Source organism: Diadema antillarum, unplaced genomic scaffold (genome assembly GCF_040938485.1).
Source record: "Diadema antillarum isolate AM-2024a unplaced genomic scaffold, OU_Dant_1.0 seq00001394_RagTag, whole genome shotgun sequence".
Lineage (NCBI taxonomy): Eukaryota > Metazoa > Echinodermata > Echinoidea > Diadematoida > Diadematidae > Diadema > Diadema antillarum.
In genome coordinates, this window is record NW_027272149.1 from 15,646 (window position 1) to 43,257 (window position 27,612).

General features: G+C 39.7%; 1 protein-coding gene across 1 annotated transcript; it reads right to left on the minus strand.

Annotated features, from left to right (window-relative positions):
- Positions 1-1,947: 1,947 nt before the first annotated feature.
- LOC139708993 (myb-related protein A-like) lies at positions 1,948-27,207 on the minus strand. Its single transcript, XM_071620962.1, has 17 exons — positions 27,030-27,207; positions 25,099-25,231; positions 24,069-24,221; positions 22,204-22,307; positions 20,639-20,767; positions 19,271-19,385; positions 18,022-18,088; positions 17,044-17,221; positions 16,222-16,364; positions 14,847-14,980; positions 13,748-13,897; positions 12,231-12,343; positions 10,347-10,464; positions 9,039-9,149; positions 7,621-7,722; positions 5,471-5,686; positions 1,948-2,188 (listed from the first exon to the last, which is right to left on the minus strand). The coding sequence occupies exons 1-17, from the start codon at positions 27,050-27,052 to the stop codon at positions 2,066-2,068; spliced, it is 2,112 nt and encodes a 703-aa protein (XP_071477063.1). The 5' UTR covers positions 27,053-27,207; the 3' UTR covers positions 1,948-2,065.
- Positions 27,208-27,612: the final 405 nt, after the last annotated feature.

A 27,612-nucleotide genomic window follows, 5' to 3' on the forward strand; every position in this document is an offset into this window, starting at 1 on the left:
CACAAATCATTCACTGCATAATTGGCTACATAGGGGTGCAGTGCACGCTCACTACCATAGAGGGAGAAAAAAAAGACTCTGCAATTTACAAATCTATTTACAGTTGGAATCTTGCTGGTCTACTATGCTGGAAAATACAGAGAGAAAAAAGGGCTCTGCACAATCAAACACTGCACACTCGCTTAACAACTTACAAAGAGATCTCTTGCAAAAGGTTCTGTGTAAATGTACATTTATACCACATGTCACTGAGCATTTCATAATTGTTGTTAAAGTCATCTTCCTCTGATTAGCTGGCTCCTTGTGAGCAAAGTGATCTTTGGAGTAGAACAGATTTGCTCACAACAATGACTGTAGGATTGTAGTGTATTTCAGAGTATTTACAGTGCAAGCCATTTCCTCATTTCACCTACAACAGTGGAAAAAAATTGTTTTTACCCTAATGCACATACAAACGCACACATGCAAACATACATTGCTATCATTGTTTATTTGCTGTACACATACCCGACTACAACTTTTCACAAAAATGTACCCAATTTTTGTGTAGGAGAAATTATGAAAAAAAAAACTCTCCAACCTCCACACATTTTACAACATTTAAGTCTAAATCTCTGACTGTTTGAAAATGACAAAACATGATTCACACAACCCTGCTTGGCTGGAATCAAGGACAGATGCCTGGAGGAATGCTTATTCCTTTCTTTTTTGCCTCACAAACACAGTCTCTTATTTAATTTACATTCACTTATACATGTACATGTATATCACATAAGAGTCTGTACTCTTGTGTGTTCTGACACTTGGCTCTGTGTTGCTAATTTGACAGAAGAACCACATCAAATGTCCCTGCTTTATGAAGGGAAGCAAAAACAAAAGTCTTCAATTCCACGACATCCAAATCCTCTGTCATCAAAAAAAGAAGAGAGTCAATTAGTTACAAAGTTACAAGTATCACAGCAAGTGCCACAGTATTCTTACTCCTAAACATTCTACAAGTTGGGCAACCGTCTGCCAAAACATTGTCTGACTTTTTCTGCAAGCTTCTGAATTCTTCCACTCATGAATGATGTAAATGACAGCCACGATGGTAATCCACTCCTGACTAGATATCACACTCGTGCACATGAAGTTTGTTCACATTTCAAAGATGGCCGCTCCACTATGCTCAGTCAACACTTTTAGAAGACCCTTTGCAATGTTTTGCCAATCAGGGGGATACTTGCAATAATTTGAAGTGCGACTTGAGATCGCTTTGCATGCAATTTTTCCTGGGCATCCATCCATGGATGCATTAGAAGCTGAGCAGAACTTGAGGATGAGGGAAAAGCCAAGCCTGTCTTCATGTTGAGGGAGATGCTATGCTGGCTTAGATGATAATATGGAATGACAGTGCTGGAATGTTCTAGAGAAATGTTCTAGAAATGTTCTAGAATGTTCTAGAGGAATGTTTTAGAGAAATATGGGGAGGAGCTCAGCCTCGCTTGATGATGAGAGAGGAGCTAAGGTGGTAGGCTATGATGTCCTAATAGAGGATATAAGCAGGAGCTACACATCCATTGACGATGAGGGAGGAGCTTAGTCAACGTAGATGATTGGGGAGGAGCTAGGGTGTCCTCAGAGCAGAGAGGATGTGGGAGGAGCCAAGCCTCCCATGATGATGGGGGAGGAGCTTAGTCAACATAGATGATAGCGTGAGATTAGCTGGGATGTCCTATGAGAGGATGTGGGAGGAGCTACGCCTCCAGTGCTGATGAGGGACAATCTTAGTCAATGTAGATGAAAGGGGAGGAGATAGGATGTCCCAAAAAATGATGTGGGAGGAGCTAAGCCTCCTATGATGATGAGGGAGGACCTTTAGTCAGTGTAGATGATAGGGGAGGAGCTAGGATGTCCCTGAAGAGGACGGGGAGGAGCTAAGCTTCTCCTAAGGATGGGGGAGGAGCTAAGTCAACACAGAGGATGAAAAAGGGGCTATGATGTCCTAAGATAGAGGTGAGCCACCTTAGTGTGATGAGGGAAAGGTTGCGATGTCACCAGATAATGAAAAAGGAGCTGGGTTGTCTTAGAGGACGAGGGAGCGAGGTTTGTGTTGTCGGAGCACCATTCGCTGCGCCTGGTTGCTCATGAACTTCTGGTCGCTGGTCAGTCCGCACGCTATCTTCCACCACTCGCTGTCCTGTGTACCCTGCAGTCAAAGTGATTGGAAATAGAATTAGAGAGTGGTGCTGCATTAATTATATGATGTATAGCAGCATGACTGGCAACATCCAAGGGTCAAAATGTGGGAGGTTCCAATAAGCGATCAATGGGATACTGTATACGCTATAATTTTCGCGTACATAAATTTTCGCGAATTGCCGATGTCACACATTTTCACGAGTGGTTAAATTCGCGATTGGGGGACCAGAGAAAATATGAAGTGGCAAAGAAAGTGTGAATTTTCAACTTACTAGCATATAAGAATGATACTAGTTATACACTCCATGAAAAAGACTTGCCAAACTCTGCGAACTAGTAAGTTAGAATTCAACATTTTTGAAGTGGTTAAGTCCATCGCGCTAGATTTCTGACGAGTGGTCCCCTTGCGATAATGGATTGGCTCTCTACGGTATTCGTAAGTAGACGTGGACGTGCGTAAACAAGCTTAGCCAGTATGGTCTGTTCGGTAAGCCGTGACATGGTATTCTAGTACTGAAATGTTCGTATCATCAAGGCAAGGGATTCATTTTGGAAGGTAATATTTTCGCGTGTTGTTAATTTCGCGAATAGCTCCCGACTCGCGAAATTCGCGAAAATAAAACCCCCGCGAAATATATAGCGTATACAGTACATGTGTATGTGTGCTCCATGTAATTGTATTGCAATAGGTGAAAATGATTCCCACACCAGGTAGGTTTCTAACATTTTTGTTTTGTTTTGTTTTGTTGTCTGCAGCTCATGATGGGGTAAGAGCTGGAAATCAGACCTAAGAATGAATATTATATATTTCAAAGTTCCATATGTTTCTTAGGAAAGTGTGATGTCAGGAACAATCACATATGCAAACTAAACGAGGTTACTACATGTACTGAATGTTATCCAGGTGAGAAAACTATTACGGTTCCCAATTTTCTACTAGGTTTCAATTGTGTGTGTGTGTGTGTGTGTCATTTTTTTTTCTACAGTGTATCTACGAAGAAATAAGATATTCCCTTCAAATTGGATTATTGTAGACATGTAGAATCACACTTCTGATTCATTCTAGGGGAAAAGATGAACCACATGTTTTCAGTGTTTTATGTACAAAGTGGAGAATCCTGCGATGATGACATTATGGTACTATCAAATTTGCATGTCTGGCCTTCCTACCAGGCGAATACCTGTTGCAACTTATTTTAAATCTCATGATTATCTTACTTCGAATCTGACTGAAATGATAAAGAATGATAAATTGCACAAGTTGAGAGTAATACTCTGTTCAGTTGAGTCAACTTCGACATGATGTAAAATTGCACTTCTTATTGGAAACTGCACACGAGAAGAAGAAATGTATGCATGAACAGAGTAAGACTTAACCCTAAAAAGACTGGGGGGGCCTTATAGGCCCCCCCCCCTCGACATTTCGCGCGATTACTCAGCAACACGCAATGCTCTCGCCGCGATGCTCTATGACTTTTTTCTTTTGAGTTTCCCGCACATTTTGACACCAAATTTGTGATGCCCGGGGGTACGGTTTTGAAGTTACATAACTTTTTGTACATGCACGTGAGACCGAAAATGGCTCAAAAATGTGATTTTGTGTACAAAGTCAATACAAATTGAGTTTTATCACATGGTTCATATAAATATGCTTATTTTTACTCTCAATGGCTAAAATCAATTTGTTTTAGTAGTATTTTGCTTCAAAAAGGGTCTGCCACAAATTTTACTGAAAAAAACAACAAAAACAAAAGGTCGAAAAAACAAAGAAATACATAAGAAATTCATAAAACAATAAAATAAATAAGAAATTAATTTTGATACCGAATTTTTTTTCAAGTACATTTGCTAAGAATGATACAAAGAATATCTAGACCAAAAATGAGCACTTTTGGAGCTTTATTTACTGATTTAGATAAAAAAGTCTGATTTCTCGCATAAATTAGCATAATTAATCAAAATAAAATGAAAGAAGACTATTTTGGAAAATTTAAATATACAATCTTGTAGATTACATCGCACACTACCATTGTGCAAATTTCCGCGGCGGTTGCGCGATCCACGGCCGATATCTTAAGGGGGGGCCCTTTAGGCCCCCCCCCCCCCCCCCCCCAGTCTTTCGAGCTACCAAAAAAGCCCAGTCTTTTTAGGGTTAAGAAATCTTTGTCTGCCGCATGGAAACTCAAGGAAAGAAAATGAAAAGCAAACAGGATTCCATCCAGATCAAATCCCTTGCTCATTCTTCATACATACTGTATATGCTGTCATTTTGGGGAGGGTTTAATGTTTGTGAATTTTGCAAATCGCTGTTGGACCGCAAATTCAACAACACGCGAAAATGTCGCCATGCACTGAGATAATAGTGTACTTGTGATAGCTTCAGTGTAAATTTGGGAAAGTGTCTGTGACCTCCACATTTGCAGAAATATCTGTACCCGAAAATAACAGCTTATACAGTATCATATGTGACCCTGCACCTCAAAACAAACAAAAAGTCGCCAGACATGAATTTTTAGTTAAGACCATATTCTGAAAGAGCAGACTTTAAGCTTTAAGATCATGTATAACTCAAATCAAATGGACTCTCCTAACCTATCTAAATATTGGAAAGAAAGCACAAACTCAGGAAAAGTGTGAACTGAGAAAAGAGGCTCTGAAGTACAGTGTCTATTCAAGCGCTTAATCTTTACCAGACCATGCTGGCTGTGCGATGAATGGGACAAAAAACAGGAAGTAAACCACCAGAGAAACAACAATGAAGGGATTATCTGATTGAACTGAAATTAAGCATGCCTCATTAAACACATTCTGTCCATAGTTAATGCCAACTTTCAAAGCAGTAGCACTATCTTTTCAAAAGTTATTAGAGTTGAAAGTGAAGAGTGTGGACAAGGCTTTTCAGAAATGAAAAAGGGATTCTAAAGACACACCTAATCACACTATTCTTCCAAAAATGTTCTAGATGAACTGCTAAAAGACACACTTTCCTGCCCGTGTTATGATACCAAATTTTAGCATAATGTAAAAGAAGACCCGCTCTTTCAGAAAATATGAAAAAGTCAAGTTCGGCTAGGTTGACCCATTTCACTTATTTTCAGTCGTCACGTGAAATCAGTGTGTGCGACTTTATGTTCGTTTTGAGGTGCACGGTCACATATGATACATTTTTGGTCAGTTTCCCTTTGTTTACATTTAAAATATATCTTCCTGAAAACAAAGTGAATTGCAAAAGAGACAAAATGAATGCTTGCTATTAACAAAATTGAATAACCAGTGTTTAGGTCAGTACCCTAGTGATGCTTGGTGCTGGCTTGCTCGGTGCCTGACCCTTTGGCCTGATGTTGCGCTGGAGACCCTTAGTGGTAGGCTTGGGGGACGGTGTGTTCGGGACGTTGAAGGCGTCGTTAAGGGACTTGATTCCTCCGAAGAGGTTGCCAATAGTGGTGGTTTGCGCCCTGGTGCCCGTGGGGGGTGACATCATCAAACTGGAGGCGAGGACGCTCTCCTGATTGGAGAAAACGGGGAAGAATGAAAGAGGAGAAGAGAACAATAATTTCCAGTAACACCAATGCAGTATCCATCCTAGAAAGAATTCCTTAAAGGACAAGTTCACCTTCATAAACATAAGGATTGAGAGAATGCAACAATGTTAGTAGAACACATCAATGAAAGTTTGACGAAAATTGGACAATCGATGCAAAAGTTATGAATTTTACAAATTTTTCTGTTGGAACCGCTGGATAAGGAGACTACTACAGCTTGTGAGTCATATGCATATAACAGTATAAAGAAAATATAAAGAAAATTCAACATATTTTCACTTTTTTCACATAATAAAAGAGCACTTGACTTGGCTCTTTCTAAAGGCAGGGGGAATAATATTACCCATAACATTTGTCGGTAACGAGTCGGGGGAATGTGAACTTTTTTCATAAGATCAAATTTTGTGAAATTCTCTTTATATTTTCCTTATATTGTTGTACGCATGTGACATCTAGTTATTCACACACTGCAGTAGTCTTCTCATCCAGCGGTTACGGCACAAAAACTTCAAAAATTCATAACTTTTGAACGGATTGTCCGATTTTCCTCAAACTTTCAATGATGTGTTCTACTAATATTGCTACATTCTCTCAATCCTTATGTTTATGAAGGTGAACTTGTCCTTTAAAGGGAAACTTACCCCAAATATACATGTGGAAATTGAGTAAATGCAGCAATCCTAGTAGAACATATCAGTAAAATGTTGAGAAAAATTGACCCATCCGTTCAAAAGTTATGAATTTTTGAAGTTTGGTAAAGAGACTGCTGGATCAGAAGACTACTACATCACATACATTATCTACTACGATACAAAATAAAAAAAGCAAAACAAATTCCAGAAAATATCATTTTACAATGAAAAGTACAAATTCCCTGGACTTGTTACTGACATATATCAAGGGTAAGTTTAGTGCTCTCTCATTATGCTAAAATAGTGAAAAAAATGTTGAATTTTTGTTATATTTCCACTATGTGATAGTGCATATTATGTCCTGTCATGTTCCATATTAGGCATGTGATGCAGTGTCTCATCACTAAAACCAAGCAGGTGTACAGAGCTAACTTTCATTCTAAAAAAAAAAGGGGAACCCCCCCCCCCCCTCGAAATGAAACAAATCTTTTGATCTGATTCTTCAGCCTTTTTCCTTTTTAAAATGGTTGTATTTTTTCTTTAAAGAAATACAAATTGTTTTGGTCAATGCCAAGGACTATGTTATTATCTCTGTAAGTATGATTATTATACGTGTCAGAATGTCTTGCCTTTGGATGTTGCCTAATTTTATACATTCAATTCAGGAACCTACAAGTCACCGATATTAAAGATTTATGCACACTGAGCATACTGCATAAGCTGTTATTTTCGCGAGGGCTTAATTTTCACCAATTTCACGAATCTCAGTTGGATCGCGAATTTAACAACAAGTGAAAATGCTTCCATGCGCTAGGGTAGTAGTGCATTTACATTAGCATCGGCGTCGTTTGGGAAAACAATATCTCGCGAAAATGTATATGACCTCCTTGCTCGCGAAAATATCTGTACGCGGAAATTACAGCGTATACCAGTATTATATATCGAGAATCATTTTGTTTGCGTGTTTTCAAGTACTTGTATTTCCAAAAGAGTTTGCTGAGCTTGAGCTGCAGGTTTTTAACAACTATCAACTCAAATGACTCCCAACAAGGGAATCCCAGTATACATAATATATCCCACTTACACAAATGGGCAACAGGACAACTGACTCTTACTTTGATTGAGCAAGTGACCATTAATTCTACTTGCCTACGAGCAAGTTTTAGTTGTGGGTTTAAACGGTTTTCAGCACCCTGCTTCATTACAGCGTTAGCCTGACTAATTTTCTGCAAATCAGTCGCAATTGCTCAGGCCATGATACTTACGTCCCCTTCTTGCCTAGTCTCCTCCCCAGCCACATTCTCTTTATCACTCTGCATGCAGCTCGACAGTGACTTCCGCACTCTCTTCACCGGCGATACCCCGATCTGCAGGTGAGAAATATGCACAAATTCAGAAGATATGACACTACACATCCTGATTTAGGCTCTTACAGGAGAAAACTCTTTAAACTAGAAAGCAAGTCTAGACTTAACTGAGCATTACATTATCAGAAAACATTCTTAGAAAATATACCAATATTATATATTAGAAAAGTACAATACACATGCAACATTAAGTCACGGACTCCCTGAAAATAAAATGGAAGAGTACCCGAAAAGGGAAATTCACTTACACATTCTAAATGACTTCAACATCTTTTATTTTACACATGATTATGCAACTGTTGTTGCAATCTAAAGTACGGTACAGTATATGATAGAGTGCCTTGTCCCAATACATTGTATCAAGTCTTGGTTAAAGCAGATACATGATTACAAATCCCAAGCTTCCCAGGCTTTCATTATCAGGGTAAAACAGGATAACCCATACTTATTGTCAATAAAATGCAGATTACCTAATCCATCTAATTCATGTTGTGACACCATGAGGGACCTTCCTATATGGCAGGATCAAGGCAAAATGCTATGCATTAAGTGGGCTTTGATACTAATTGTAAATTCACAACTAGGTTAAATCCGCACACTATGGATTACTAAATGCTAACAAAAGATCTAGGCAAGTCAAGGTGAGTGCCAGGGCATGTAAAAAAGTTAGGTAGAGTTGATGGACCTGTTTCATAAAGCTGCTCATAAAGTTACACATGACTTTACAAACAAGTGGAATATGAAGTGCCAATAGGTGTCACCATATTTTTTTTCCTTACGTTTTAACAAAGTACAACTGTATGTCAATATTTCATCTACATGGAGGCAAAAATGCACTTACAACTAAAAATGTGCGCTAAATTAATGTAAGAACAATCATTATCATCTGCAAATTTCAACTTTAGCTTTTGAAATTTTAGGCCCATTCACTCACTAGAGTTCATCAGGTTTGGGATAACACTGCAAAGCAATTTATTGAAACAATGAATTTTGGGGATGTGCAAACTGAACCACTGTGATAGGTATCAATCTGCTTTAACTGGTACTAGCTGTACTCACACTGACACAGCTATAATATCTATGAGAGTTGGGAGAAAAACAAAACAAAAAACAAACAAACAAACAAACACACAAAAAATGAGCATACAAAAATACTGCAGAGAATTTCACCTGATGTATACACTGACCTCTGTGATAGCCAAGAGTAGTTGTTTGTTTGTTTTTTCTATCAGTGTCTATATTTTATACATTATTATGCCACTTTATGAGTCAATTTACCCACTATTTAAATGATCGACCGTTGAGGGCGCACTCACCTGTTCCACCACAACGCGTTTCTTGGCTCTCATCTCGTTCCTCCTCTGCCCCTCCCTCTCGTCCCGGGCGATGATTTCCGAAATGTCCGCCAGCTGGTTGGGTGTGTGAGGCTGGAGGGTGCAATCATGGATAGCTGACTGATTTGACTTTTCTTTGATCAATTACTGTGTAACTGTAATCTCCAAAGAATGGAGAACAAGTGTTATTTCATCTTCATATAGAAGAATTTTAGCACTTTAACCTGACCTTTGGCCCTTGATCTTTGACACCATGAGCTCCAATTTCACAAGATAATCATTGTCAGGAAATATATCGTACATACGTACAAACAAAAAAAAGTAAATTTGGGCCTTTTCACTTGACCTTTGATTACATGGCCCAAACTCTCATTACAGAATATTGATCTGCTAATACATGTAGCTTATACACTAAGTATCACGAAATATACCTTCAGGCATTGCAGAGATATAGGGGGGAGTAGTGATATTTTACAAATTTGACCTTGAGCATGTGCACCAAAAGTTGATAGGCACAACTTCCTCCACTTATACTGTACATGAGAAAAGTCATTAGGATACCTCAAACGTTAGCTGATTATGGACTGATGGAAAGGTGAGACATAGATCGAAAGACAGGCAAAACCAAAACATAATGCCTTTGGTGACATTTCGTAGCGGACGCATAAAAATGGCTCCACAGAAAAATCTGAATGCACCCAAGCTTTAACTAATATCACTTTTAGACACAGGTTCTCAAGCATCATGTTATCCTTAAAGCCTGTTGCACACTAGATGATTAGACCGACAAAACAACCTTCACCCGTTGAGGACAGACTGATTTTGCTACAACACGCATTTCCCCTAGACACTTGCCCAAGTATACTCGGGACGTACTCATCCTCATCGGGTTAAGATCGGAAGTGTGACGTCAGCTTTGCTAGTTGCCAGTCGAGTGACTGGGTCTTCGTGCCAGTCGTAGAGATTTGTGAAACTTTCACAACCAGCCGTGGGCTTTCACCCAATCACGATACTATAGTAAAATGCAAGCGCATGCAATGTGCAATGTGTGCACGCCTATACTCTTTGATGTATTCACCGAAGTCAGAGCAATGAATGCTCCTAGTCTGATTGTATAGTATGGTATAGTGTGCGGTGTTGAGTTGCGCAACTGGTCGTATGCCCTAAGAGTCCAGCTGCGACCGGTCTGATTGTAAAGTAAACGGCAGGCTTTAGACCCATTGAAATCCCTACTTGAAATCTCTGCTTTAATATGTATACACAATGCATGAATTATTACTTGAACCTCACCATTTTCTTCAGCGGTCCTCCCGCCTTCTCAATGGCAGCAAGGGCATCCTTGAAAGGCGTTGGTGTCCGAGGGGTGGAGTCCAGTAAGGCCCGTCGGATCCGTGGCGTTCGGAATGTGCTGCAATTTCAAGAGAATTTGGAAATAATTCACTCTTTGTACAGAGGGCAGACAAAGTAAAGAAAACTCTCTCCTTGTATATTCAATCCTGTGCTTAATAATCTATCACTTTCATTTAAAAATTCAGTTAGTTGGGAACAGGTGTGCCCAAAGAAAAAACTGCATCTAGTTAATGATCCAGTGAAGTGGTCAATGACAGAGGGGAGTCCTTTTCTGCTGGTAGGTAAATACAGTATATGTGCATAACTATGGTTTAAAACAAAAAGCAAGAAGGGGATAAGCTGTTCTTTATTCACCATCAGCTTATACCTCAATATACAGATGTTATGGGTGCACATCACGAGACTGTCAACCATAAATCATACACCCCATGAGCCGCACATCTGAGTTTGAAACTATAAGCAAACAAGGCCCATGAAATTGACATATCAAGTGAAACATGTTGTAATGTTGACCTCCAGGGCTGTTTTTACCCAGTGTTGAACTCACAGGCCTTTAGTTGCCTAGTGTCAGACTCATGGGCTGTATGACTTGTAGGCGGTATGACTTGTGGACCTTTTTTTCACAGTCAATCTCATGGGCTGTTTGATTCATAGGTGTCAGTCTTGTGGCAGGACCCCGATGAATCAGGTTAAAAATTGAATGCATAGCATGCATATAAAATTCACACTAAGAAAGGCTTTTGTCTTGGTCTTTCACATGCATCCTTGATCATACAAACTCACTGCAACCTGTACTCTCACTCAAAAATAGATGGTGATTTAAAGATAATAAAAAGTTTTGGTACCTCAACAGTTTCCCTGAATTTCCTTGTCTTAGTTTGTGTTTCAGGTTAAAGTACCTTTCATATAACTAACACTGTGAGACTCACTCGCCCCAAAGTGCTCTCATGTCTTAGTAATCATGCAATTAACTGCGACCAGCAGCCCCATACGCATAGCGTAATCGGGCTTCGCATTGTAGCATTCAGGATCATGACAGATTTAGTATCGCGGGTAAATGTCAACTTAAAATCCAAAAATTTCTTCAATTTGAAGACTTACCAATTAAGTTGAAGTATTGAAAACAGGCTTCGGGCAACGTTTGGTTCTGCCAATAGTCCCTTTCTGTTCGAATTGATGACTGAATGTGACTCGGTCGAGAGGACCTTGGGAGAGCTACTTACACTGAATACTACAGCCAGTGCATGCGAACACATCACATGCGCACAAATTTCAAATCCACGAACGGATAAGATGTTTGTGTGCGCATGCGCTGGCCGTAGTATTCAGTGTATGTAGCTCTCCCAAGGTCCTCTCCACCGAGTCACATTCAGTCATCAATTCGAACAGAAAGGGACTATTGGCAGAACCAAACATTGTCCGAAGCCTGTTTTCAATACTTCAAATTGAAGAAATTTTTGGATTTTAAGTTGACTTTTACCCGCGATACTAATTCTGTCACGATCCTGAATGATACAATGCGAAGCCCCATTACGCTATGCGTATGGGACTGCTGGTCGCAGTTAGCTATGCGTATGGGACTGCACACTGCTGGTAGCAGTCAGTGGTTTCGTACAATATTTATCGACGCGGTACCGCGACGGCTCTGGTATGAAACCATTACTGCATGATTACTAATGACATGAGAGCACTTTGGGGCGAGTGATTCTCACAGACAACGTACTTTAACCTGAAACACAAACCGAGACAACGAAATTCAGGGAAACTTTCGAGGTACCAAAACTTTAAATCATGTGTGGTTTCAGAGAAGCAGGTGGAACCTACCCAGCCTGTGTTGTCATGGTAGTGGGCGTGGCATTTGGATGGTTTCCACCAATGGGAGTGGAGGTCAGCTGGCAGGAGATAGAGATTGGTACCGGTGTGCTGACATTCAAGAACTGGAAGAATAAAAAGAAGAAGAGTACAGCATTAGCAAGACAGTGAAAACGCAGGCTTATGAATGACTTCAGTTAAAGGGATTGTATAAGTTTTGGTTGAGATGTAACTTAATGTTTCTAAGATTTTTTTTGGTGAAATAATGAGAAACCTCTTATGAAATATGAAAGAAAATGTAATTCGAAGTAAGATTCAATGTTTATCTGATGAATTATTTCACAAGTGGTTTCTTGGTATCTCACAAAATGAATCCTTATCTCCACCAATATTATACCATCCCTTTAAATGGCAAACTATAGGTCAAATATCGAACTCAGGGAGGTTCTTAGAACGAGACAGAGTTGATCCGAAAGATTTGAATTATGATTGGTGTAACGTGGGCAATGAGGGCCCGTTCATTGAGCATGAACGAGCAACTTTGGGACCATCTGGTTTACAAGACCCGGTAGAATGGATAGACTATACAGTAGGAAGGACGGCCTGAGTCAGATAAATCTACAAATTCTTGTGACAAGTTGTGTACGGTTTTATGCGCAACACGCGCGCAGCTGTAGAATCTTCACTGGAGTTGAATGTTACTGATGAGATATGCTTTGGTGCATGTATTCCGTAGAGGGCAAGTCTGCTTACCAGGCAGGGGCTAGAGAAGCGCTTTTTGAATGCACCCCACAAGGCAGCGAACACAGATCTAAAGCTTATTTATAGCCACATTTGCATTGGCAAAAGTTTGTGGCATTCAAGATTGCGAAGTCTTTGCGATCTTTAGTCATCCATTAATTCACACTGGCATCCAAACTTGTCAATCTTCGAATTGAGAAGTTTGTGACACTAGTGCATGTGAGCAAGAAAGAAGAAAGGGTACACCGTCTGATGGCCAGTGACCATTAACACAATGAACTCCTGTCAATCATAATGGCCATGTGCTGCAGGACAGGAGGAATCGTCGGCAAACAGGTGGAGGACTGGTCACGTGACAAGGACCTCAAAGTTTCAGTTTCTAGCAGTCACATGGGAATAAGATCAAGAAGTTTGGCAGAGGTCGGGCAAATATCTATCCCTAGTTTGAGTGGGAAGTATAGCAAGAGTGGAAATGTTCATGTTACTGAAATTTTCATGCATTCCGCGCAACCAGAAATTAGTGCGAAAGTAAAAGCACGCAAACATTTTTGTTTGCTACATGTTCCCGTAGTTGATGTCTTGATCCCGCAGAATTAAACACACGAGAAACTCTTCTTACCCAGCCGAGCATGAAAAATTAGTCAGAGGAAAACATCAATTTTTACAGTGTAGCGAAAAGTTTAACAGGAAGTTTGAAGTCACACTGGCAAAACTCAGAGATCTTAAAAGATTGTGATCTTAAAACTTCTTTTTTTTTTTCCAGGGTGTAACTGCAGCCATTGACTCACCTGTGAGGGGGAGAAGGGGAGCATCTTGATGGGTGTCCCCTGGGGCGTGCTGTTTCCCCCCACAAGGGACCTGGTGGGGGTCTCGAGCGCCGAACCGAGGGAGCTATTCAAGGAGATGTCGAACGACGTTGAGCTCTGGTTACTGTTACGCTGCAGAATTCACAAAGGTTAAAAGAAGGATAGGGTTAAATGAACAGGGACATGATGCTATGTCACATACTAAGAGAAAAAAAATATTCAACGTTCTTGTGAACAATGAAACAGACCGAGCAAATTAAGGAATGTCAAAACTTTCACATACTTTTGCTGAAGAGAATATACATGTAAAATAAAATAGTCTCTGTCATCTATTCAAATTAGATAAGGTGGTGATGAAATCATGTCCTCTTCATCTGTTTCCCACAAACCTTTGATAAATTGTACTGCCTCTATTTTAGTTCATCTTTCTCTTTTTTTCTCTCTTTTTTTTTTGGGGGGGGGGGAGGGGACACACAGTTTTGAAAGGTGATAATCACTTTGTAGTAGCAACATTGTTTGTGGAATAGTGATATTATCCCATTGAGGACAGTTTGATTTTGCTACAATATGCATTGCCAATAAACGCTTGCCCAAGTATACTTGGGACTTGTCCTCAATGATTTAAGCCATACGATATCCAAAGAAAAAAATGAATAAATTAACCTTTATTTTATTTTTGTGCAATACTTTTAACATGTTTGCTCTTCTGTTTGAGTTGTACACCTTTGCTGGCTTGATAAGACCTTGCACCTTGAATTTCAGTGAAAATCGCTTGTTTGGATTAATTTTCAGATGATTCAGATTTTGTCCAAATCCAAGCCGTCTTACCCCGAATATAAAGCCACCATGGCATGTCAAAGGACAGGTAATCCCATTTGTTACAGTGCTTTGGCTGCCATGTTCTTTTGCTCCCCTAAACATTTGATAATTTTGAGATACGAGGTTTTACAGGTGGTCACTATAGACAGGTGGCCGCTAAGGCAAGTTTGACTGTACACGTGTACACTTCACAGGCAGAGCAGAATTTCCCTATCATGTCATCTCCATCCAAACTGTGATTCACCACGCCTCCTATTGATACCTGTTTGCGTCTGGCCCTCCGGAGGATGGTAGGCGGGGTGCTAAACTTGGAGGTGACTGGAGAGGTGATGGGGATGAGTGCCCCGGACGTCTCTCGGGACATCTCCGTCAGAGCCTGGCTGTCGAAGCGGTAACCTAGAACGGCAGAGAGGGAAATATTTTCACAGGATCATAAACTTCGCAACGAGCAGAAAAGGGAAGGTTTGAAACAGACTCGGGAGAATCAATGTCTGATCAGGATTATTGAAGGAAAAATGGAAAGGTTGTAACAGGATAATATTTTGCAGCAACATTTCCTAGGCACATTATTTCAATTCTAACACTGGAAGAGGGGTTGTAGAAATGGGGCATTTCTCATCGTATATTTGTACAAAGTAGAAACTACTTGTAAGTTTGTCAAAGGAGAGAAGCATCATGTATGGCTGATCTTTTAGCTCATCATGCAAAATTTTGGTCTTTGCCCGGTGAGAATTGGTAAGCATTGAGAATATGATTGATCTGGGGGCATCATAGCCAACTAAAGAGGCATTGATGGTACCATGGCCATAGATGGCTGTCAATGAATTTTATGTTATATTTTTTTTAATGTTCATTTCCTAGTATTGAGGGTAGAGAATAGATATTCAAGATCCAACAAATCATTTGTAATCACAGGATGAAACATTTCTGCTTATCCACATGTGTCTACCCATCTTCACTTTAACCTATAGATGCACAAGTTTTGAGTTGAAATGTGATACTAGAACTACACATGGGACTGTGCATCACAAAACCCGACAAAAACTTACGCATAAGTTTGGGATCATAAAATGAATGGGAAAGCATGTCTTCAGCAGTTTTTCTACGTCCTTCTTTTTTTAGAATAGTGAGATCCGGTATGTTTTAGAGGCCCCTTTTCATTTCTTGAAAATCCTTTGCACACTCTTCACTTTCAGCTCCAATACATGTAACTTCTGAAAGGATAATGCTACTGCTTTGAAAGTTGCCATTCTAAAACCATGGACAGAATGTGTATATGGAGCATGCTCAATTTCAGCTTAATCACATAATATTGTTGTTGCTCCAGTGGTTTATATCCTGTTTTTGGGGTCCCATTCATTACACAGCTAGCATGGTTGTCTAAAGATTAAGCGCTTGAATAGACCCTGTACTTCAGAGCCCCTTTTCTCTGTTCACAATTTTCCAGAGTGTGTGCTTTCTTTCCAGTATTTAAATAGGTTCAGATAAGAGGAGAGTCCATTTGAATTGAATTAAACATCATTTGAAAGCTTAGAGTCTGCTCTTCCAGAATCTGCCCTTAACTAAAAATCCATACCTGGCGACTCTTTGTCGGTTTTGTGATGAAGGGTCACATGCATTGTATAAAAAGTCCTTACCTGTGGATCCCTTGGAGGTCATGTGAGTGAATTTGATTGGGGTACTGGAGTTGACCCCGAGGGCCATGTCAAAGTTTGTGATGCCGGTAGTCTTGCCATCCAGGTCAAAGACTTGGTTAACTTCAACCAGATCAGTGAAATCACTGCAAACAACAAAGTTGAAAACACAATTGCATGTACAGATAAACAAAATAAACATATTTGATGTCAGCTCTTGAAAACTCTCAAATTAACTTGTTTGTCAAAAAAGAAAAAGATACATTTGTACCACCATATCATGTTCTCGGTTCATGTTTCCAATTTCAAGTTCAACTTCATTTCCTAAGATGGTCTAATAGTACAGTGCACTCCTGTGAAGACACATTTCGAATGAAATTCCACATGAAACAAAGTAAAGAATTCAGGTCACAACATTATCCAGTCAGTCTTTATGCATTTTTATTCTTTATTTGTACAGTTATAACCTCATTTCGATATAACAAAAGAAAATTGCCAGTCCCGGGGACTTCTTTATTATGGGAGTCCACTGCAGTTGGATACTGCAAGACTTTTATTCATTTTATGCCATGAATACAAATTAGTCTTTAATAATCATTTCATGTCAAAATGGGATGTGTCTGGTGAAGGCTTGTGCACAGATTGAAGTGAAACCTCTGAGGATATAACACTGTAATGCATGGAAGGAATCTGCTCAAGGCTTCTACATGCCTCTAGGCAATGATTATCAAATAGGAAGATGGAGGTGGATACTAATGTCCACTAGATTGTTTAGTAGACTGAAAAGGGGAGGGGGGATACATTTAAATAGAATTGTTTTCTCACTGAAAAGGCGATATCTCGCCCTCGTTGTCCATAATGAACCACTTTGATGGGCTCTCCTGGATCGTTGCTTTGACCTTCGACGAACTCGCCTGGCCTCCATCCTGTCCCGCCGAGTCGCAGCCCATTGGGTAGAGTGTGCGGACGACTCTTTGACCTTGCCCCCGCATTTTCAGGACATCTATAGGAGGGGGGAAAAAATGGATCACGACATGATGAGAAACTAAAAGACTTGAGGTGCGTTTATAAGATTTTTTTTTTTTTTTACCTGGCCAGAAACAGTGTTTTGAAACACTGTTTCTGGACAAAAAGTGTTTCTAGCAAGAAAAAAAAAATCTTATAAACACTAGCCATAACTTGAAACAGCGTTTTGAAACACTGTTTTGAAAAGCACAAAATAGTGCATTTCAAAAAAGTGATTCAGTAGAAACAGTGTTTTAAAAATCTTATAAACGTGACCGTGATCTCAAACACTATACATACCGTCACAATGCCTTGCGCGCGCCCTGTTTGACCTTTTGCATGAGGAAGAAACTGTGCAGATTGAGTTGCACAGTGGCACAGTCCCATAGAGCCCCGACACGCTCAGGAGAAAAATCTTATAAACGCAGTTCTGACAAAACAGTGTTTCAAAACGGTGATTCACGGCATGCGAAATATTATAAACGCAGCCTAAGTTTATATTACTGGAATAAGTGATACATGCTAATACTGGTTCCATATCATTTGCTCCTACAGCACTCAGCTGCTCCCATGAAATATCTGAGAGCTATTTGATAAAGCCAAACACAAAATTATCCCCACAAATATAACCAAAACCCGAGCTACTCCTAATCCTCACATCAAACTAAACCTAAAACCCTATCACAACTGATCACCCTAAGTCCTTGTTGTTAGCCATGATTACAATGTGGATAGCCTTCTTGAAGCCAAGTGTTCTGCTTTTATAGTGTTCTCACCAAGCACAACCACTGAACTCACCTCGAATAGAATTAGCATTCATGAAGTCACTGTCTGGGGTGTACATCTTTGAGGAGCTTCCCGATGACTGAGAAGAAAAGAAGGATAATGAAAAAAACAAAAACAAGAATCAAAAGTAACTTTTAAAGGGATGGTTTAGCATTGGTGGAGATGAGGATTGGGCTTTTGACTTTCTGCGAGACATGACAACACATATGATTATTACAAAGCATACAATTCTATGATAAATTCAAAGTTCATTTGATGGAAATCAGTTTTGGAATGGCCGAGACATCCTTTAACAAAGTAAAACAAAGCGATCATAATAAAAGCTGGATCCCACCTTTATTAGGATGGCTCTGTTTTGGATATCTCAGCCATTTCAAAACCAATTTTCATCAAATAAACGTTCAAGCCCTCTTGGAATTACATGCTCAATCACATTAAATGCGCGAGAGGTTCCTCATTTTCTCATTAAAAAAAAAAAAAGTTAGAAACTTAAAGCTAGGTCTTAAACAAAACTACAAAACTTTAATTCGTAGAGGGAGACAAAGTTGAGAAAATCGCACCTGAACCTTCAACCCTCGGAATAATATCTTTCTTTCACTTTAAGTTCCCTCCAATATCGACAGATTAATTAATCCATCCGACATCGCTTTTATTCTTAACCTGTTGGGGAAGAGTCCCAAGTACACTCAGGCAGGCAGGTGTCTATGGGAAATGCATGCTGTAGCAAAATTAGCTATCTGTTGTGGTACTTAATTGCCTCACCAATGGGCACACATTGGTATGTCTGGAAAGGATTATGCTAGCCTATGAAAGTGGCTTCCTAATCCCCCTAATCCCTTTTGTGTCACCCTGGCCTTCCTGTAGGACTGAGGCAGAGCCATTGTTGATCCTGAAAAGGCTGTCTAGCTTTCATTAAGGTCAAGTTTGGGGGATCAATAAAAAAGCTAATGAAAAGGCTTTAGTCAGGCATAGCTTAACCCAGTGAGGATATTAAAGTCTGGAGTATACTCGAGCAAGTGTCTATGGGAAATACACCTTGTAGCAAATTCAGTCTGTCCTCAATTGGTTCAAGCTACATTGCCCTAGCTGGCACATTGCTCTGAACTTATCCACTGTATCAGGCGAAATTTAAACAAACATCCAGCAATATTGTGTAAAAATCATAACGTAGATTCTAAACCAGCATATAACCTATCAGTGTGTGGAATCATGGTGAAAAGTTTAAATTCAGACAAACTATTATTATACAGGCATCACTTACCAAACTCTCATTCAAATGTGTAAAGACAGGGGCTTTGTTGGGTGTGTACGGATTACACGTCTCCACTTTCCGCTTCATTGTGGAGTTCCAGTGGTTCTTAATTGCATTATCCGTCCTGTCAAAATAAAACAAAAACAAAAACGAATGAGGATATTATGAAGACAGTTTGGGTCCACGTTCACCAAATGAGAGAGAATGCTCACAGCTATTGAACCTGCTACCTGTAGAGTTACAAGGGCACAAAGGCACTTGGTAGGGCTGCCAACATTTACACACCAAACTCTGGGAGGCTCCTACAATGTAGGAGCTATCACAGCGACACATTTTGAGTATCATGCATTACAATTTTTTTTTTTCTTCACAAATCAGGGCAGTTTTCTCATACCTCTCATTAGGACAATCGGGTTGTAAAGATACATACTGTACAATGTATATCTTAATCTTTTAACCCATTGAGGACGAGTCCCGAGTATACTCGGGCAGGTGTCTATGGGAAATGCGTGTTGTAGCAAAATCAAACCGTCCTCAACGGGTTAATAGTGAGTTGCCTCAAAAATGTCAACCTAGTAAATACATAAATAAACACAGGATAAGGGCTGACAAGGCATATTCCTGTTCTTTTCTGCAAAGGAGCAGCAGTTTCCATCAGAGTATCTTTGGCCTCTATTAGAAAGGTTTTAAATCATGCAAAAGAGTGTGGCATTTCCATATAAACAAACCTGAAAACCCATTATCAAAACAGGGACGATTTTTTTTTTTCTGAAATCTTGCATGGGTGGATATAAATATTTTTTTCCCTTCTTTATTAATAGGGCAATTTTGAATTTCTTTTTTTCTGAAATCTTGCATGGGTGGATATAAATAATTTTTTTCCCTTCTTTATTAATAGGGCAATTTTGAATTTCTCTTTTTTTTTTTTTTTTTTGCTTTGTTTTGTGTGTTTTGTTTTGTTTTGTTTTGTTTTGTTTTTGGGGGGGGGGGGGGGGTGGCAGGGTGATTATATTCATTCTCCCCCAACAATATGTTCAACAACTGAGCAACCGATGATGTGAACTCTCAGTATAACAGAGTCATACAAATTGTAGGAATAGGGATCCGTGAAATCACTTCATGGTAATATCAAACATTTGCTGCACAAAGACGTCAAACAATATATTAAAACCAAAGCAAGTTTATACATTTCAAGGCAAGGAAACTTACCTTACCAAAAGTTTGCTATAGATGTGCTTTTACACCACTGAGTACGAGTCCCGAGTATTCTCTGGCACGGGTGATTGGGAAATGCCTGTTATAGGAATGTCAGTCCGTCTTCAGTGGGTTAACAAGTCATATCGCAATGTACACTGCAAACTCTTATAATAACCATACCTGCCCGGTAGTAGCTTGGCAATCTCAGCCCATCTGTTTCCAAGTTTCTTGTGAGCCTCGTAGATAACTCGGTCTTCCTCCTGCGTCCATGCTGATTTCTTGATGTCTGGATTGAGGTGGTTATGCCACCTGCCAACCAAAATGGAAAACAAAAATATGAGAATTTCTAAAACAAACAAACCTACATGTAACACTAATAATAAAAATCTACACATGACAAATAAAGTATTGTTTACATAACATTGATAAACATTTGAAAATTGAGCAAAACAAGACAATAGCAATCAAGATATGGCTGAAGAAGAAGAAAGTACAAAATTTCCTAAAATTTGCAACATACATGTACAAAAGGTTTGTACATGTGGTTCAAGCAACAGCTATCATAAAATGTACATGCACATCGAAGTACATGTAGCAGGGTGGAATGTGTGCTTTCATAATTCCACAAAGATTTGCTGGAGATACATAATTTTTATCAAATTTTTCTATGGCCTTGTATTTTGTTCGTTGGTTGGTTGGTTTCATTTCTGGGTAAAGGGGTAGCAATGAATCCCATCGACATGAAGTCAAATACTACACTTAATTTCAATCACCGATATTCCTTATTTGTTTTTGATGCTCAATATTTAGTGAAAGCAGATGCCTACCTGCATGTCTGCATGTACAGAAAGTAAAATAGCACTTATTCAGAACATATAAGAAGTATGTGTCCACTATTAATGCAACAAAACAATTCAACATGTGCACAATAATGAAATCAAATAAAATCAAGAACATAAGAGATTCAAACTCTGCATGAAGATGAGGCTTTTGAAAAGAAAGAGGAAGTAATGTGAAATATAAAACAGTATGTTAATAACGTGTGTTGAGTAAAATGTGTTATTATAATTGGTAAGGAGAAAAGAATACTCAAAACTCATGTCAAGAGTAATTTAGCAAATGATATCATCCTAAGCATATTCCATATTAAATTAGGATAAATTGAAGTAGTTACAGAAATTTTGGATGTGCTTTTGGGAAAAGGTATGTGCAAAGATTTCACCATATTCCGCAATATACATAAAGTAACATATTATCATTCAAGTGTGTACTAGGCATAATATATCTATATACCTGTATTATTTTTCAGTCGGATTACTGAGGTACTGAAAGGGGGCTTTGCTTTGTTTCACTTTTGTTTTTATAGCTTTGTGTGTTCATGTGGAGCTAATTCTTACAGGGTTTATTATGATATGCACGAGTTCAATTTTCAGTTAAACCTGAGGTTGATGTTGCCATTCATTGTGCTTGTTTGTTCGTTACTACTGTAAAACACGATATACGGTATATTCATGACTTGAAAATTTTGCACATTGGAGCCAACGACCTTTTGGGCGGCACAAAATTTTCACGAATTGCCACTGGCATCCAATGCACATTGTGTCGGCAAGAACTTTCGCATGCATTTTGTAATTTCGCTATGCTGGCACTCGCAAAATTAACGAAATTCAAATGTCTATATGAACATTCCTTAATTTACAGCATATAGTCTTGGATTCTATCATGGACTTTCTCGTCTGACCCACCGTTCCCTGCATTGCTTGCCCGTCCTGCCCACGAGGTATTTACTGATGAGTGACCAGCGCTTCGGTCCGTACTGCTGGACCAGGTCCACCACCTTCTCATCCTCCTGTGGGTCCGAATCGCGAGGGCGCAATTCGAAACAGAAACAACAAGGCGTAACGTAGCATGCAAGAACGAGGTAGAACATGGGTTGTTACGTTAATAAATTGGATAAATGCAAGGAATCAACTCAAGAACTGCTAAATAACACAGAACTGATAGAACAGTGATACGAACCAATCAACACAAAGAAGAACACACCTTTACATCTTTTTTCATTCTTCTTTAGAAAAAAAAACAAAAAAAAACCAAATAAACAAAACATAGGAACTGGAAGTAGTTAAATGTATGCTCAAAGTTGTCCATTTCTATTATGGTACAATGTACTGTCAACAGAAAATGTGCCACAAAACCTTTAGCTCCAACTTCCACACGGTGGCCAAGGAACGAGTGTATGATGTTTGGAGTTACAACAAATATTTTCCCTGCTTTGTGCATTTGGAAAGTGGTTTACACTTTGAAAAGACAAAAAGTGACAATATCCTTCAATTCAAACATCTTTTAAAGCAGTGAGTTTTAACGGCAGTTTCTGTAACCAGTGGATAAGTCTGTTTCTACATTTTTAGCTCCGGCCATCTTTGCATTGCACTGGAGTGGTATTAAATGTTCACACCACTCTAGCACTTACTTCATTGCCCAAAGCAAGAAAACATGTGGACTAGTAGCATCCATCAATTATGGATTATTAAAAATGTAGAGAAGCACAAATCTAAAATCGAAATTGTGACAACCAACCAGTGTGAGCACATGGATGGAAGGATGCATATCATTTCAAGTATAAGCAACAAAAAACACACAAAAAGAAGCAAATTCGATAAAGAGTCAACAAAACATTGACTACTGCCAATCATGAGCAGAAGACACCCCACTTCTCCACAGTGTATGGTGAAAACAAATCACATTTGAATACACAACATGAACAAAACAAAGTCACATATTATTTTTGACTTCTCACAATAGCAAACAAAACTGTATCTCACAGAAAACACCTGTACTGTGTCGATAAAAAAACCCCACTAATTTATAATCTTATAACATTTATAAACCAACAAACAAAACAATCACAGTCAAGGAAAGTCATTAAACATGTACTCTCAACAACTGTGAGTGAACAGAACGATGGGATCGAGAGAAGACACCCTCACCTTTCTCTACACTGTTTCCCTATCCTACCAGGTATGTGCTGACTGATAATCGACCACTTCTTGCTGCCTAGCTCCGTCACTAGCTCCCTAATTAAGAGGTCCTCCTGATATGGTGAGAAACTAGTTACCAGTCTCCATTCTACGGACTCCTCCTCAAATGTACATGTCCACTAGTGATAGTATGCAGGGATCATACTGTGTACTAAAATGTCATTAATTGAAGGTACACTGTAAATGTGATGGAAATTGTAGCAAATTCCCTCCTTATGTTCTATGTTTGCACACTTGAGCATTTGCTTAAAAAAAATATATAATACAGCTGTACATTAAAGCAAATGAAGCAATGACTGATTGCGTTTGGAATATGGACAGAATTTAGAATAAATAATTATTACAAAGGGCATAACGTAAAGTGTAAAAAAAAAAAACACAAAAACCTGTGTACAGAAAAAGGAGAGCCTGTAAAATGTATCATACAAATGCAACAAAATAAAGTTATGTGTTTGTTTCACCTGTAACAAGATGCATTGCCCGAACAGATTTGAACATTGATGTTGGTATCTTGTCTTTTAATTTTGAACCAAAGCATACATTGTAGATACCAAAACTGAAACAGCTCATACCTCAGTTGTCCAAGGTCCCTTTACCAGGTCTGGATTTAAGACCTTCTGCCACCGATGGTAACACTGCAACTCTGATCGGTTGGGGAAGAAGGACGCAATGCCCTTCCAGTCCATCGTGCCGTGCAGCTCGATGACGTGCCTCAACTGGTCGTCCTACGAAGATGAGGCACCGTCAAACGTGAATTATGTGCGCATATTTTAGTTTAAGACATCTATACAGTATTACAGGAATCAGGAGACATGTATGAAAGCAATCTGTTGCTTAGGTCACTTCCACTTCAGTAAATGAAAAAAAAAAATGTTTGTTTATTGGCATCAAATGGAACAGCTAAGACGCTAGAAAAAAAAATCATAAATTCCACATAGAGAAATCAATTTCTATTATTAAACATTAAGACATCAGCTCAATTCAGTTGATACTCAGAATAAAGTAATATTGTATTACAGACCATCACAGACTAATACAAATGGACTGCAGGCAAAATTAAGCTGCAGACGCTTAAACTACGGATATTGTGTGATCTAAGAACAACTGTGATAGTACAGTTTGTAAAGTGATGCGTACATGTACTGTGTGCTGTGTGTCTGCTGCAGAGAGGTGTGTGATTATCATGTGGTAGCTGCATTGTGAATGAAATGAGATGTCCAGTTACTGTATAAGTGCACCGTTTCTTTCGCGCTTTGAGGTTGAACCGTGAATTTAACATCACGCGAAAATGTTTTGAACTCGTGGCTTGTTACAACGCTATCATTACCGACCGCAAATTTAAACACTCGCGAAAAAGTCGGCACCGATGGAAATCGCGAAAGTTTCTGTACGCGAAAGAAACCACTTTTACAGTAATCTGGCACTCCAGTCGTGTAAAGAAAAAAAAAAAAGAAAAAAAAATGCTCTGATTAGTACGCTACCAGAGTAAGCCAAGGGTACTGTAATTGATGTTTTCAGGGAAGCCCACTACAAATGAGCTCCAGAGATATATGGGAGGGGTACTACAATTCACTTCCCTTCCCTGCCCCTCTGAATACTCACCTCATCCTTGGTCCATCTTGATCTGCTGATCTCCTTCCTGGATGAGCAAAACGATGAGGACATCGAGGAGTCGCTCATCTCCTGGTCGGTGTAGTCTTCGCCATCGCTGGCGCTGTCCGTCTCCTCGTACTCACTGGTAAAGAACCACAAAGCACACAATAAAGAAAGCACATTTAGCAGAGAGAAACTGAAGAAAAATTCCATGTCAGCCAAGGAAGAAATTAACAAGATGCTCAGATGCAAGATGCACATGTACAATTGTAGATTAATAGGAGGGGTAGTGGACAGTCAATGAATGAATGAATTGAAAGATACATGCACATACAGTATTCTTGATGACAATGAAGCAACATAATCATTCTTTGATTTTTTTTTTCCCTGATAAAATGACAGAGCTGTGATTCCAAAAAGTAGGGCCTACATCTAGCCCCGGAGACCGCGCCACCAGGCGCGGTCCTGGCGGCTTCCCCGCAGTTTCGCTTATGTTAGTTCCTAAGTATTCTGTGCGCTTGTGCAAGTGATTGTGAATTCTGTGAACATCGGTGAGCTGCTTATAAGACATCATTTTGTGCATCACAAGCAATGAAATGCATCAAACAGTCGCCGATGATAGTCATTTAGGTTTAATCGACCCATGTAAGTATTCCTAGTAGTTTCTGTTGAAAAATTAAGGAAATATAGCGCCGCAAAGGCACCCGTTTGTTCAACATTAAGATCTTTTATGGGAGCACGGCGCAGCCGCCACACTGCGTGTGGCGGCTGTCGCAGTTAGGCCTACATCATGCATGCTAGGTTAAGGTACGCAACCACCACGCCACATCTTGGGAAAGAAGTAATGTCATGAGTCAGACCAGGCGTCCACAGAGCTATACAGACACAGAATCTACTAGATGGAAAGAAAACAAACTTTGTTTGACATTGGTTCTCTGTGACTCTGAATTAGAATCAATCTCCCTTCTTCTTCTTCTTCTTTTTCTTCTGTATTTGAAGATTCATGTTTGAAGATCAGCGCATTTCTTTAACTATGTCTTTAAGACAAGGAGAGATTCTGCTGTTTCAATGTTGTAAAATTCTGCACTACTGCCATATTGGTAGAACTTATGAGGCATTACTGCCACCATGTCAAGTTAACGTTATGTGTGCCAAAGAAAACAAGAAAATTTGGATCACAGGTAGCCAATGTCGAAGCTATGGTTTAGGTTACCGGGCAGTACCCAGTAGTGCCGCAAAGCTCAAGCGCAAGCTACAGGCTACAGCATTGTTGTTAGTGCTATTGATAAAAAAGGAAAGAACATCTCCACTTGACCGAAAGATCGGTCTGCATCTGTCCGTCGGGGAATATTCCACGGAGACTGCGTCTGGCTTCACGGATCCCCGGAGGGGAGCGTTAACCCGTTGAGGACGGACTGATTTCGCTACAACACACATTTCCCATAGACACCTGCCCGAGTATACTCGGGACTCGTCCTCAACGCCACGGGTTAATGGCAACAAATAAAAGACTCCTCCGGACAGATGGATCTTCTTCTACTTCTACGTGGATACTCAGCAACGTCAAAGACTGGATATTATTAGAACCCTAGGCCGAGGTCTTTCTGTCTACATCTCCACAAGCCAAGGCACAGTGACCAGTGTGTAAATGTTTCATATCCACTCCAGTTATCTCCAGCCCTGTTTAGTGCGGTGCGTGTGTTGTTAGCCACTAGAAACTCATACTATGAGTCTCATAGATCTACAATATTATGCACCAGAATCGGAAATGTAGAAATTTTACGTGCCTACTACGTACAAATCATACATGACTGATCAGGATTCCACGTCTAGAGCCCATTCTCGCTCGATCTCGATCGAAATTATAGCCTGTTCTATCGGCAATTGTGCACTGCACAATTCATGAATTCATTGAATTGCCCAATCATCAGCCGACTTACCTATTTGTTTTACGGGAAAACATGTCGAAAACTCATGTAAAGCTTGCGCGGCATATGTAGAGTACTCTCTCGAGCTTTAGCGTCGACATCTAGATCGTCTTTTTGTCAAAGCGACGCCACTAAATCTGTCTCTCAACTATGACGTGAAGTCGAACAGAAGGCGTTCCTGGACAGTCAAGTTTCCTGCATTCATTGTATGGCGTCCCCCTTTATTGTTTAGGCGGCTGCTGAATGAATGAGTGCACATAAACACGTAGGGCGCCTCCAGCCAGCCAAGGGCTTCAACCTCTGTCATGACATTTTGCGTGCAAAGTCTATGGCGATCCCGGAAGGAACGAAATGAATGAGTCGAATTTGCGCGCGGTGAGTAATGATTGCACGCTCAGCGACTGAAAGCAGAGTGCTGATTGGACAATCATGACGCAATTAGAAAGCCTAGTCGTTGTCGCAGACAGTGAATGGTTCTCCACGCCACGTAAACTACAACTGTGCTGGACACAAAACCGAGTAGGAACTACTAGTATGGACTGCTATTTTCCAGGCACCTACAGAATCGCAAGGAGCTGAATAATTTTGGAAATTC

Bases quoted from the DNA above. Each gene is read 5' to 3' on its own strand.
- LOC139708993 (XM_071620962.1), bottom strand. From the start codon at position 27,052: ATGTTTTCCCGTAAAACAAATAG. The intron at 19,386-20,638 runs GTATGGTTATTA...TTATTTTGACAG, and splicing joins GCCAAGCTACTACCGGGCAG to GACGGATAATGCAATTAAGA. The intron at 17,222-18,021 runs GTGAGTTCAGTG...CCCCTCCTATAG, and splicing joins GAATGCTAATTCTATTCGAG to ATGTCCTGAAAATGCGGGGG.